Source organism: Papio anubis, chromosome 15, assembly GCF_008728515.1.
Source record: "Papio anubis isolate 15944 chromosome 15, Panubis1.0, whole genome shotgun sequence".
NCBI lineage: Eukaryota > Metazoa > Chordata > Mammalia > Primates > Cercopithecidae > Papio > Papio anubis.
Genome location: NC_044990.1, coordinates 7,209,340 through 7,222,949, shown reverse-complemented (window position 1 = coordinate 7,222,949; position 13,610 = coordinate 7,209,340). Strand labels below are relative to the sequence as shown.

The 13,610-nt window shown below is 43.7% G+C and overlaps 1 protein-coding gene across 4 annotated transcripts in view; it reads left to right on the top strand.

Moving 5' to 3' along the window:
- Window positions 1-12,779, top strand: part of FLT3 (fms related tyrosine kinase 3) — a 103,634-nt gene extending 90,855 nt beyond the window's left edge. For all 4 annotated transcript variants that reach the window (XM_021929518.2, XM_021929520.2, XM_009191689.3 and 1 more), the window contains 4 exons: window positions 279-390; window positions 722-821; window positions 1,424-1,529; window positions 12,218-12,779. In XM_021929518.2, the coding sequence (XP_021785210.2) occupies window positions 279-390; window positions 722-821; window positions 1,424-1,529; window positions 12,218-12,340 (441 nt within the window). In that variant the 3' untranslated portion in view covers window positions 12,341-12,779. The remainder of the gene's footprint in view (window positions 1-278; window positions 391-721; window positions 822-1,423; window positions 1,530-12,217) is intronic.
- Window positions 12,780-13,610: the final 831 nt, after the last annotated feature.

Sequence of the window (13,610 nt, the reverse complement as noted above, 5' to 3'; positions counted from 1 at the left end):
CATCTTTCCACTGGAAAGATGGAAAGTTAAACTTACCCATTCCAAGCACAAGCCTTTGTTCAAGAGGAGTTGTAAAGAAATATGCCTTGTGTTTTAGGCTAGTATTATCAGAATGTTAATTTGAAAGTGAAAACCTTTCACGTGAGGAATGTGATTTTTGCAATAAGGCGTTAAGAGTGGTCTTAGGAAGATGATGCATTTCATCTTAATACAAGAGAAAAGAAGTCATGTCTGTATGTGGGAAATTCACCATCTTATTTCCTCTGGGTTTTCCACAGGCCCGTCTGCCTGTAAAATGGATGGCCCCTGAAAGCCTATTTGAAGGGATCTACACCATTAAGAGTGATGTCTGGTCATACGGAATATTACTGTGGGAAATCTTCTCACTTGGTATGTTGGGCAGCTGCTGGCCTCCCTTGACTCTGGGCTTTGCATGCTCTGCTCTCTCGGTGCCCCCCGCCCCTTCCCTCTACACTGATGGGTCTTGTATTGCAGCCCATAACTTTATGTTTATTTGCTGGTGTCCTTCAGCCTGTCTTCCTCACTGGTCTATAACCTGTTTGAGAGCATGAACCGTGACTTCTTTTTCCCAGCTGCAGCCCGTGTGCCTGCAACAGTGTCTGGCACATGGCAGCTCTCAATACATGTTTGTTAATTGAATGAATCAATAAACAAATGATGAAATGGATGAATGGCTGCAATTGTCTCGTGTTTTCCTCAGGTGTGAATCCTTACCCTGGCATTCCGGTTGATGCTAACTTCTACAAACTGATTCGAAATGGATTTAAAATGGATCAGCCATTTTATGCTACAGAAGAAATGTAAGTTCAAGTCAGACAGTAATTTGGTTGAAATCAGAAATTTACAGTCTGTCTACTTCCAAAGGCAGGACCAAAAAAAGTCAAACTCCTTAATGCAAAGTTTATAAGATTCTTTTTTAAAAAAATAGAAGTGAGGTCTTGCTTACCAGGCTGGTCTCAACTCCTGGCTTCAAGCAATCCTCCTGGCTCAGCCTCCCAAAGTGCTGGGATTACAGGTGTGAGCCACCACACCCAGCTGTCTGATTCCATTTTAAAAAGAAAAGAAAACGCTTCCTTTTTGTTTTGGGAGTTTCTGAACAAAGCTGAACCTTTCCTGTCCTCAGAGGCACCTACTTCCAGGTTTTCATTCCTTTGCTTGAGGGCTCCACGAAGGTAATTCGATTCTACCCACTACATCACATTTTTAAAAATGCATTTCTGCCCATCATCTGATTTCTCCTTTCGGATATGAATTCAGAGTCTGGTAGAGGACTTGCCACGAAACAAACATGCTGTAAATAAGTAGCTCCAGAGGAATCAATGGTGCCTCATTATATGGAAAATGATCCATTTGGCTTCATTCAGACTTCTTCATCTTGTTCCTTGTTCTACTGCTTTTACAGATACATTATAATGCAATCCTGCTGGGCTTTTGACTCAAGGAAGCGGCCATCCTTCCCTCATTTGACTTCATTTTTAGGATGTCAGCTGGCGGATGCGGAAGAAGCGGTATGTAGCAGCCAGGACTTTGTAAAGCTTTATAAAGGAAACTGGTAAATTAAAACACTTGTTGCTGACTTCCTATGAACCAAAGGTACCAAGTTCTCATTCTCATCGCAGTTCTTCTTGGTTGCCCTTGCAAAGTTGTGTGGGGTAAAACTTTATTTGTTTATTTATTTATTTATTTGTTGAGACAGGGTCTCACTCTGTGGCCCAGGCTGGAGTGTGTGTGATCATGGCTCACTGCAGCTTCGACCTCCCAAGCTCAAGCAATCCTCCAGCCATAGCCTTCCAAGTCGCTAGGATTGCGGGATAGCACCACCACGCCAGGCTTATGTTTTTATTTTTTGTAGAAATAGGGTATCACTGTATTGCCCAGGCTGGTCTTGAACTCCTGGGCTCAAGCAGTTCCCCCACCTCAGCCTCCCAAAGTGCTGGGATCACAGGGTACGAGCTACTGTGCCTGCCCTAAGACATATTTATTGATACGAATGTTTTTAGAAAAAAAAAAAAACACCTTTCTTGATTTCAGCCAAATGATTAATACATTAAAAGCTCTTAAGTGTTCAGTGCAGTGAAGTAGACAACTAAATAAAACTAAATAAAAAGAATCCCTGGCCTCCAGAAGCCACTAGCCCTTTCTTATGAAGCATGAGTGTGCAAAAATCACATGACTCGATCACGCTCTGTGGTAGCATGGAAAGAGCATTGGCCAGGAGTTCTGAGGGTTGAATACCAGCTCTACCACTCTGTCTCCCAATTGTGTCCATTATAGCAAATCACTTTACTTCTCTAAGCATCAGTGTTCTCACCTGTAACATGGGTTGTTAAGTTAGATTATCTTTTGAGCTTTGGGAACTTGGAATTTCTTTGCTAATGCTTCCCCCGTCAACACCACCACCTGGTGTAGTGAAAAGAGCCATCTCCAGATGAAGTAAATAAAGGAGAGAACCTTGAGCTCCCAATACTGAGGTTCACATCTTGGCTCCATCATTTACTTGATAAGTCACTTAATCTTTTGGGGAGTCTCCGTCTCAGTTTCTTTACCTGAAATATGTGATTAACAAATCTCGCCTCACGGAGTTGTGAGAAGGAGTAAATCAGGTGATGGATGTGAAAAGAGTTAGCCCGTAGTGGGCACTTAGTATTGACTCAATAAAATATTAGTTAAATATAAATCTGATTTTTAAGTGGATTGTCCGTCCCCCTTTCTAAATAGTTGAGAGCCTGTTTCAGTTCTGTGTTCTCTCTACAGACCTGGGTGGATAATGTGGACTTTCCTACTGCTGTGATGTTTTTCTGAAAATTACATAGAAACTAGGTTATTGTCAGAGAATTAGGTCAAAAGGCTGGAGGAAATGGAAAGCCCCCAACGGACTTATCCTATTGCACAGATGCCTGTAAACTGTTAATGACACTGTAAGGTAAACTGAAAGAAGAGTTATAGAATGAAACAGGAAATGAGCTGGTAAAGAAAGAATATATACGTACATGTATAGCTAGCTATCTATACACTTTTTTTTGAGACAGGATCTTGCTCTGTCATCCACGCTGGAGTGCAGTGGCATGATCTCAGCTCACTGCAGCCTCCGCACTGTGGGCTCAAGCAATCCTCCCACCTCAGCCTCCCAAGTAGCTGGGACCACAGGTGCACACCACCAGGCCCAGCTATTTTTTTTTTTTTTGTATTTTTGGTAGACACGGGCTCTCACTGTGTTGCCCAGGCTGTTCTCAAACTTTTGAGCTCAAGTGGTCCACCTGCCTCAGCCTCCCAAAGTGCTAGGATTATAGGCATCAGCCACCGTGCCTGGCTAAGAGAGGACTGATTGATGTTACTCATTGCATAGTTGGGTGTGGATTTGTGGGGAACTTATTTGAGCTGGATGTGAGGCCTGAATAGCATCTTGGCTGCTGGAGAGTAGAGGGTGAGTAGGATATTCCAGGATGAATGAATAATATAAATAAAAGTCAAAAGTTGAAAAAGTAGAGTGGCAAGTAAATGGCTGTGCCTAATATACAGGGAGAATGGGGGAGTAGAGAGGAAAACAAAAATGTAAAGGTCGTGTTGCCAAGATGGAGGCTTCAGGACCACTTGGGTCTTGGTTTGAGCTTCTCCTTTCACGTCCCCATACCCACAGGATGTCCAGATCCCCTTCCCTCTGTTCGGGGGCCTGTCAGGTATCAGGAACCATTGAATGGCAACGTATCTGTGCATGATTAATCAGCTGAGGGAATCCATGCTTAGGGACAGACAGTTCACCAACCTTGTCTCCCAATTCCTTCCACTCTGTTCCCTGACCCTCTGTGACCAGTGTCAAAAGCACCCAGAGAAAATGGTAGCTCCTTTAAGCAGGTTAGATAACAGGCCCCCACGGCCCATTGCAGTGGGTTACACATGTAATCCCAGCACTTCAAGAGGCTGAGGTGGGTAGATCACTTGAGGTCATGAGTTCCAGACTAGCCAGGCCAACATGGCTAAACCCCATCTCTACTAAAAACAAAACATTAGCCAGGCGTGGTGGCGTGCACCTGTAGTCCCAGCTACCTGGGAGGCTGAGGCAGGAGAATCTCTTGAACCTGGGAGGTGAAGGTTGCAGTGAGCTGAGATGGCACCACCGCACTCCAGCCTGAGTGACACAGTGAGACTCTGTCTCAAAAAAGAAAAAGAAAGAAAAAGAGGAAGTGAAGGAAGGAAGGAAGGAAGGAAGGAGAGAGAAAGAAAGAAGAAAGAAGGAAGGAAAGAAGGAAGGAAGGAAGGAGAGAGAAAGACAGAAGAAAGAAGGAAGGAAAGAAGGAAGGAAAGAAGGAAGGAAGGAAGGGAAATGCACCCCTTCTCCGGGTGGGAGGAAGCCAGAGAGAAGCCCCTTACTCAGGGCTCATGCAGCCTGCCCCAGTCTAAGCCAGTCTGAAGGAGGGGAGCTTGGAGTGGATCTCAGCCATCTTGCCCGCTCTGCTGCGCATTTTTGTTGGTGCAAGGCAGAACCCACACAGCCACGCAGGCAGCCCTGCCCACTCTGCACAATCCTATCTAGTCCCTTGGTTGGAAAACTGGCCTTGTCACCTTCCCCAGGGTGACCTTCCCTGGTACATCTGTGAATGGTTTTGTAGAATCTTCTCTCCTCTCCTCCCCTCCCCTCCCTTCTCCTCTCCTCTCCTCTTTTATTTTATTTTTTGAGACAGAGTCTCACTCTGTCACCCAGGCTGGAGTGCAGTGGCATGATCTCAGCTCACTGCAACCTCTACCTCCTGGGTTCAAGTGATTCTCGGGCTTCAGCCTCCCAAGTAGCTGGGACTACAGGCATGTGCCACCACGCCCAGCTGATTTTTGTGTTTTTAGCAGAGATGGGGTTTCACCATATTGTCCAGGCTAGTCTCAAACTCCTGACCTCATGATCTGCTCACCTCAGTCTTCCAAAGTGCTGAGATTACAGGTGTGAGCCACCCCACCTGGCCCTATTTTCTTTTCTTTTTAATTTAGTTTTTTTAGATACAGTCTCACTCCTTCACCCAGGCTGGAGTGCAGTGGCGTGATCTTAGCTCACTGCAACCTCCACCTCCCGGGTTCAAGCAATTCTCGTGCCTCAGCCTCCTGAGTAGCTGGGATTACAGGCACCTACCACCACGCCTGGCTACTGTATCTGTAGTAGAGACGTGGTTTTACCATGTTGGCCAGGCTGGTCTCAAACTCCCGAGCTCAAGCGATTTGCCGGCCTCAGCCTCCCAATGTGCTGGGATTACAGGCATGAGCCACCGTGCCCGGCCAGAGTCTTTGTTTCTGCATCAAGGACTAGGGAAGGAAAAGGGCCCTCAGAGAACCAGGAGAAAGAATGGGAAATACATGGAGAAAACATAGGTTAAGGCTTTTGTGTCTAACCTCAGCACCAACGGGGTTAGATCAGGGAGATCACTGATAACATGATTACATGCCTAGGCATTTAGACAGTGGTGAACCGATGAAGATTTTTAGGATGGACGAACATGTCTCAATCTTTAAGAACCAGATAAAATATTCTGTGCTCTGCAAAGCCTCCCGCAATTTCCCTAGTCAGATCTCAGGCTCCTTCTTCTGAATTCCCATGACACGTTCAGCTATAACTCCATGTGAGACTCAAATCCTAGTGTAGGATGACTTTATTTTATGGGTCTCTCTCTGTCATCACTAGACTTCATTAGTGAGGGTAAGTACTATTTCCTGTTCATCTTTACACCCCATGGGGTAGCGCTTGCCCTGTGAGATTAAATAAATGAGTGAAGTCAGCATGAAAGCAAGTTGGAGACCACATCTGTTTGGTTCATCATTATAGACCCTGCTGCTAGCATGATGCTTAGCATGTAGAAGGTGCTCAGCAAACGTTTCTGGAATGAGAAAGAAAAAGAGAGCGTGAAAGGAAGTTTGGAAAAGCGAGGCAGAAGATGAGATGTCAGGACTTCAGTTGAGAGGGGCGGTAGCAGCCGGGACGGGCACGCTGAGGGAGCGCACTAGGCAGGGGCCGTGGGCTGATGAAAGGGGGCACGTGCTTGTCCCCTGTTTCAGAAAAGGGGTCTGAACTAACATCACCTCCCCTCTCCTACTTGGCCTCATAAATTATAGGAAATATGGGTTTTTGTTTGTTTGTTTTTTGTTTTTTTTTTTAAAGAGAAGGGAGGCCAAGCGTGGTGGCTGACACTTATAATCCCAGCACTTTGGGAGGCTGAGGCACAAGCATAGATTGAGCTCAGGAGTTCAAGGCCAGTCTGGGCAACATGGTAAAACCCTGTCTCTACAAAAGAATTTAAAAATTAGCCAGGCGTGGTGGTGCCTGCCTGTGGTCCCAGCTGCTAGGGAGGCTGAGGTAGGAGGATCGCTTGAGTCGGAGGGGGGTGGTCACGGCTGCAGTGAGCCATGATCATGCCACTGTTCTCTAACCTGGGTGACAGAGCAAGACTCTGTCTCAACAAAACTAAACTAAACTTAAATAAAGTTGAGGCCATAATTGGCTTTGAAAGTAAGAAAGAGATCTTTTTGTGGACCGGAAACTGTGGAAAATCCCTGAGACAATGAAATCAGTTAAAACTGCACTGCAGAGGGAAAACCCACAACAGAGGATGCCTGGAAAAACAAGTTGAAGGCTAACATAAAGGCAGCAGGAAGTCCTGGGACCCTCCAAAAGTTCTGAAGCGGGAGCAGCCACATGGTGAAATCAACCTAAGATTAAATGTGGGTGCTAAAAATGTAAGAATGATATTGGTGAGATAGAAATGTAACATATAACTTCCGGTTCAGTACAGGGGAAAAAATGACTTTAGAAATCATAATCAGTCCAACAAAATGGGGAAGAAAGAAATAAAGAGAATTCATGGAAATAGAATCAGCTGGATGTGGTGGTGCACACTTGTAGTTCTATCTACTCAGGAGGCTGAGCTGGGAGGATCCCCTGATCCGAGGAAGTCGAGGCTGCAGTGAGCTATAACTGGGCTGCTGCACTCCAGTTGTAGGCAAAGGAGAGAGACCCCATATCTAAAGAATAAAATAAATAAATAAATAAAAATTGAAAATACAAAAATAAAACACAAAATGGCAACAATCAGTAAGCCTACTTAGGAAAGAGAATCTCAGAATAAATAAAATTGTTATCATACATTGTTAGTGAATGCCACATTCACTAATCTCGATGCAATGTAATAAAAAGTCACCCAACCAAAAAAGCCCCCAAATTTATATACCAAAATTAAAAATCAGCTGGATGTGGTAGTTCACGCCTGTAATCCTAGCACTTTGGGAGGCCAAGGCAAGTGGATCACCTGAGGTCAGGAGTTCAAGACCAGCCTGGCCAACATGGTGACACCCCGTCTCTACTAAGAAGACAAAAATTAGTTGGGCATGGTGGCAGGCAGCTATAATCCCAGCTACTTGGGAGGCTGAGGCATGAGAATTGCTTAAAACCAGGTGATAGAGGTTGCAGGGAGCCTAGACTGCACCATTGCACTCCAGCCTGGGTGACAAGTATGAAACTCTGTCTCAAAAAATAAATAAAATAAAAATCATGCTTCTTAAGGAAGCTTTGCTTAAGAAGAAGAAGGGGAAGGCCGGGCGCGGTGGCTCAAGCCTGTAATCCCAGCACTTTGGGAGGCCGAGACGGGCGGATCACGAAGTCAGGAGATCGAGACCATCCTGGCTAACCCGGTGAAACCCCGTCTCTACTAAAAATATACAAAAAAAAAAAAAAACTAGCCAGGCGAGGTGGCGGGCGCCTGTAGTCCCAGCTACTCGGGAGGCTGAGGCAGGAGAATGGCGTAAACCTGGGAGGCGGAGCTTGCAGTGAGCTGAGATTCGGCCACTGCACTCCAGCCTGGGCGACAGAGCGAGACTCCGTCTCAAAAAAAAAAAGAAGAAGAAGAAGAAGGGGAAATAGCGAAAAGGAGTAAAAATGGATATTGCCTATTAAAACCTGTAAGAGTTACCCAAATTCGTAATTCTAAATTCATTTATTAGAAAACAAAGAAAAATAAAAATCAATAGCTAACTTTTTTTCCGTTTTTTTTTTTTTTGTTTTTTTTTTTTTTGAGACCGGTTCTTGCTGTGTCTCCCTGACTGGAATGCAGTGACATGATTATATAACTCACTGCAGCCTCAAACTCCTGGAATCAAGCGATCCTCCCACCTCAGCTTCCTGAGTAGCTTTTTAAAAATTCTCTTTTGCAGAGATGGGGATCTTGCTATGCTGTGCAGGCTAGTCTCAAACTGCTGGCCTCAAGCAATCCTCCTGCCTCAGCCTCCCAAAGTGCTGGGACTACTGGTGTGAGCCACCACACCTAGTCTGATTAGCCTTTCAATTTAAGAAGCTAGGGGAAAAAACAAACAACAACAAAGAAGAAGGTGGAGAGAGAGAGGAGGAGGAGAATGAACAAAGCAGAAAGAAGGAATTAATAGAGACATAGCCAGATTTAATGAAACAGAGGAAGTAGCAACAACAAAATAATAGCGGTGGTCAGGACAACCACAAGTTGTTTCTTTGAACTAATAATGTAATTGCTAACATTTTTTGAGTATTTAATCATACAGTTTACTAATGTATTAGCCATAAAATTAATAACTGTTAATCCTCACATGAATAACCTGAAGTAGGTTCTATTATTACCCCTTTAGCAGACTAGTAAATTGAGGCCCAGAGAGGTTAAGTAATTTGCCTAAGGTAACATGGTAAATGTCAGACTTAGGATTTGAATACAGCAGTCTGAGTGTAGTCTATGCTGTATATTAATGTTGCATATCAACAAAGTATACAAACATACTACTAAAGCTGCTATCTTTGAGGTGAACAATTAAGAAAAAAAGAAGCCGGGTATGGTGGCTCACGCCTGTAATCCCAGCACATTGGGAGGCCAAGGCAGGAGGATCGCTTGGACTCAGAGGTTTGAGACCAGACTGGGCAACATAATGGGACCCCATCTCTACCAAAAATTTTAAAATTAACCAGGTGTAGTGGCGCACACCATAGTCCCAGTTACTCAGGAGGCTGAGGCAAGAGAATCACTTCTGCCTAGGAGGCTGAGGCTGCAGTGAGCCGTGACTGCACCCCTGTACTCCAGCCTGAGTGACAAAGCGAGACCCTGTCTCGAAAAAGAAAAAAGCACAAATAAATAACATTCAGATGAAAAGGAGAAGATAGCTAAGGAAAAAAGAACCATTTTTTAAAGTATAAGAAAATGTATGTACCTCTTTATAATGAAACATTTGAAAACCTAGGGTTTGTTTCACGATTTCATAAGGAGATTGTATTTAAAAAGTCATTTAAAGGTCACTTTTATGATGTTATCTGTGGGCTTGTTAAAAACAACAGTGGCTGGGTGTGGTGGCTCACACATGTAATCCCAGCATTTTGGGAGGCCTAGAGGGGTGGATCTCTTGAGGCCAGGAGTGCAAGACCAGCCTGGTCAACATGGTGAAACCCTGTCTCTACCAAAAATACATAAAAATTAGCTAGATGTGGTGGTGCACACCTGTAGTTCCAGCTACTTGAAGCACAAGAATCGCTTGAACCCGAGAGGCAGAGGGTGCTGTGAGCTGAGATCATGCCGCAACACTCCAGCCTGGGTGACAGAGTGAGACTCTGTCACAGCAGTAACAACAACAACAACAACAACAAAAGGAACGAAAGGTCACTTAAAGCAATGGAAAAGAGTGATATATTACAACTATACCCATTAACTAGCTATGGGAGTAGAGAGAGATTGAGGTGTCAGAGATGGTTCTAGAAACTTCTAGACGGTGAGACTGGATGAAGAGCATATGTTAGTTAATTCAGGTGGAAGATTGGAAGTGTTATTGGTATTTGTGCTACACAACCTTCATGAGATGGTTAGAAATTCAGTGGTAGAGATGTACATTTGGATTCAACAGGTTCAAAAAATGCTAACTAACTGCTATGTCTACTTCACAAAAGGCATGCATGAGTAGTTACTGGTCATCCTTCAGGGTACAAGCAAAGCTGTCATTGTGCAACCCCTGGTTCACAATGGATATATTTTGGGTCAAAGGATACACACACACACACACACACACACACCCCACACACATAATTTTCTAGAAAGAAAAGTGAAGTGTAGGAGGCAGTCTGGACAGTTCACACTAAAACTGTCAAAAAACAAAGATAAAGAAGTAGACAGTAACAAGGGCTGTGGGAAGGGAGCAAATCTATAAAATTTAAATAGAATGCATGATTCTTAAATCATAAAGTTCTTATAAACAATAATAAAAATATATCACCTTTTAAAAAGTTCTTTCTTTTAGAGACAGGGTCTTGCTATGTTGGCCAGGTTGGTCTTGAACTCTTGGCCTCAAGCAATCCTCCCGCCCTGGCCTCCCAAAGTGCTAGGATTGCAGAGGTGAGCCACTGTGCCCAGCCTGTATAGCCTTCTATGTATATAAAAGGCAAAGGAAATAGGCAGGCTATTCAAAATTAAAATCAAATGAACATAAAGTATAGGAAAAAGGTCCAACTTTGCAGATAGTGAAACATATATAGTCAAGGAGATAGAACGTCTCACTCAGCAAAAGAGAAGAGATGTGAGAGGCTGACATACCCATTGATCAGAAGCCTCTGGAAAATGTAGAGGCACTGTTGATAGGAGTAGAAATAAATACAACCTTTCTGCAGGGCAGCCTGGCCTTGTGTATCACAGTTCAAGTGTGCATCTTTTTTGATCCAGCAATTCCACTTCTGCCTATCCCAACATCAGATTACATCAAGTGTGCACTTTTCAGTTTGTTTTGTATAACCAGTGGGTCAAAAGGTTAATTATGACATATCAGTACTATGGAACTCTAGGCTGCCATGAAAAAAAAATATGTGGCCATCCTTAGTGAATAATGTAAATATGGGATACAGGCAACATATGAGCAGTATAACAACAATATATTGATAATTCAAAAATAAGGTTCTAAAAGACAATATACAACCTGAGCCCACAGACACAAAATTGTATGTGCATAGCAAGCTGTCTATAATGGTGGGTACTTGTCATGACTTGTAGCCTTTTTTCTTTTTCTTTTTTTTTTTTTTTTTTTGAGATGGAGTGTTGCTCTGTCACCCAGGCTGGAGTGCAGTGGCACAATCTAGGCTCACTGCAGCCTCCACCTCCCAGGTTCAAGCAATTCTCCTGCCTTAGCCTCCCGAGTAGCTGGGACTGCAGGCGTGTGCCGCCACACCTGGTTAGTTTTGTATTGTTAGTAGAAACAGGGTTTCTCCGTGTTGGCCAGGCTGGTCCTGAACTCCCAACCTCAGGTGATCCGCCCGCCTCAGCATCCCAAAATGTTGGGATTATAGGCGGGAGCCACTGCGCCCAGCCTTCTATATCTCTTTCTTTTTTTCTCAAATTATCTATGTGAATGCATGTTAACTTCATATTTGGGAAAGGAAAGTAAATCTCTTCATTTCAGAAAAAAAAGTTAAAAGTCGTGAAACTCCCAAGGGAAAACTCAAGAATCAGTCCCTTGTATTATTAACTCCATAATGAACAGATTTCTTTTTGTGGCCTTTCTCTTTTATGATTTTTCTGCATGGTTTTAGGATTTCTAGAGTGACATTTTATATCTAAGAGTAGACTCAATAATGAAATAAAATATTTGACTATGACTTGATTTCTCCATTAATAAAAGGACCAAAATTGCTTTTTTAGTTCTATAGAATACCCTCTGAGACCTACGCATAATAAAAGTACCTGTCTACACGTTTCCTGAAAACATGTACATCTATTATACATCAGTTTAAACATTTTGAAAGTGATGTCTAGGCCGGGTGTAGTGGCTCACACCTGTAATCACAGCACTTTGGGAGGGCGGCGTGGTGGGGGATCACTTGAGCCCAGGAGTTTGAGACCAGCCTGGGCAACATAGTGAGACCTCGTCTTTACAAAAAAATAAAAAAATTAGCAGGATATGGTGGAGCCTGCCTGTGGTCCCAGCTACTCAGGAGGTTAAGTTGGGAGGATTGCTCAAACCCAGAACATCAAGGCCACGGTGAGCTATGGTTGTGCCACTGCACTCCAGTCTAGGCAACAGAGCGAGACTCTGTCTTAAAGAATAAACAAACAAACAAACAAAAAAGTAATTGTCTATATAGAACAATTGTTTTTATTTAAATAATTTGTAATATGGGCGCATAACATGTACATCTACATCAGATGTAATCAGTGTTCTGTCTCTTTCCCACATTCAGATGTATCAGAATGTGGATGGCCGTGTTTCGGAACGTCCTCACATCTACCAAAACAGGCGACCTTTCAGCAGAGAGATGGATTCAGGGCCACTCTCTCCACAGGCTCAGGTCGAAGATTCATAGAGGAACAATTTAGTTTTGAGGACTTCATCCCTCCACCTATCCCTAACAGGCTGTAGATTACCAAAACAAGATTAATTTCGTCACTAAAAAAAATCTATTATCAACTGCTGCTTCGCCGGACTTTTCTCTAGAAGCTGTCTGCATTAACTCTTGTTTTCAAAGGGACTTTTGTAAAATCAAATCATCCTGTCACAAGGCAGAAGGAGCTGATAATGAACTTTATTGGAGCATCAACCTGCATCCAAGGCCTTCTCAGGCTGGCTTGAGTGAATTGTGTACCTGAAGTACAGTATATTCTTGTAAATATACATAAAACAAAAGCATTTTGCTAAGGAGAAGCTAATATGATTTTTAAAATCTATGTTTTAAAATAATATGTAACTTTTTCAGCTATTTAGTGATCTATTTTATGGATGGGAATAAAATTTCTACTACAGAATTGCCCGTTATTGAATTATTTACATGGTATAATTAGGGCAGGTCTTAAGTGGAGTTCATGAACCCCCTGAAATTGTGCACCCATAGCTACCTACACATTCCTTCCAGAGCACGTGTGCTTTTACCCCAAGATATGAAGGATGTGTAGGCGGCTATGGTGGTCACAGCCTAAGATTTCTGCAGCAACAAGAGTTGTATGGGGGGAAGTTTATAATGAATAGGCGTTCTAGCATAAAGAGTCATACATCACCTGCACACTTTGGCGGCCTTCCCAGACTCAGGGCCAGTCAGAAGTAACATGGAGGATTAGTATTTTCAATAAAGTTACTCTTGTCCCCACAGTTCCCTTTGTTTTATTTTTATTTGTTTGTTTGATGTTTTAGTGACAGGGTCTCACCCTGTCCCCCAGGCTGGAGTGGAGTGATGAGATCACAGCTCACTGCAGCCTGAAACTCGGGGCCTCAAGCGATCCTCCCACCTCAGCCTCCTGAGTGGCTGGGACTGCAAGCACATGCCACCACACCGAGCTAATTTTAAAAGTTTTCTATAGAGATAGTGTCTTGCTATGTTGCGCAGGCTGGTCACAAATTCTTGGCCTCAAACAGTCCTCTTGCCTCAGCCTCCTAAAGTGCTGGGATTACAGGTGTGAGCCACGGCGACCAGCCCCCTTTGTCCTTTGAAGCTTAGCACCCTCCATCCTGTAGGTTTATGAACTTGGCTTGTGCCCGCCCCACCCCGCCCACCTCCGCTTACACGACAGGTGCCACCAAATTCTGCCTCTTATTTCTCCTCGACCTCCTGTTGCGTGTAGTGGTGAGGACAAGGGCTCTGG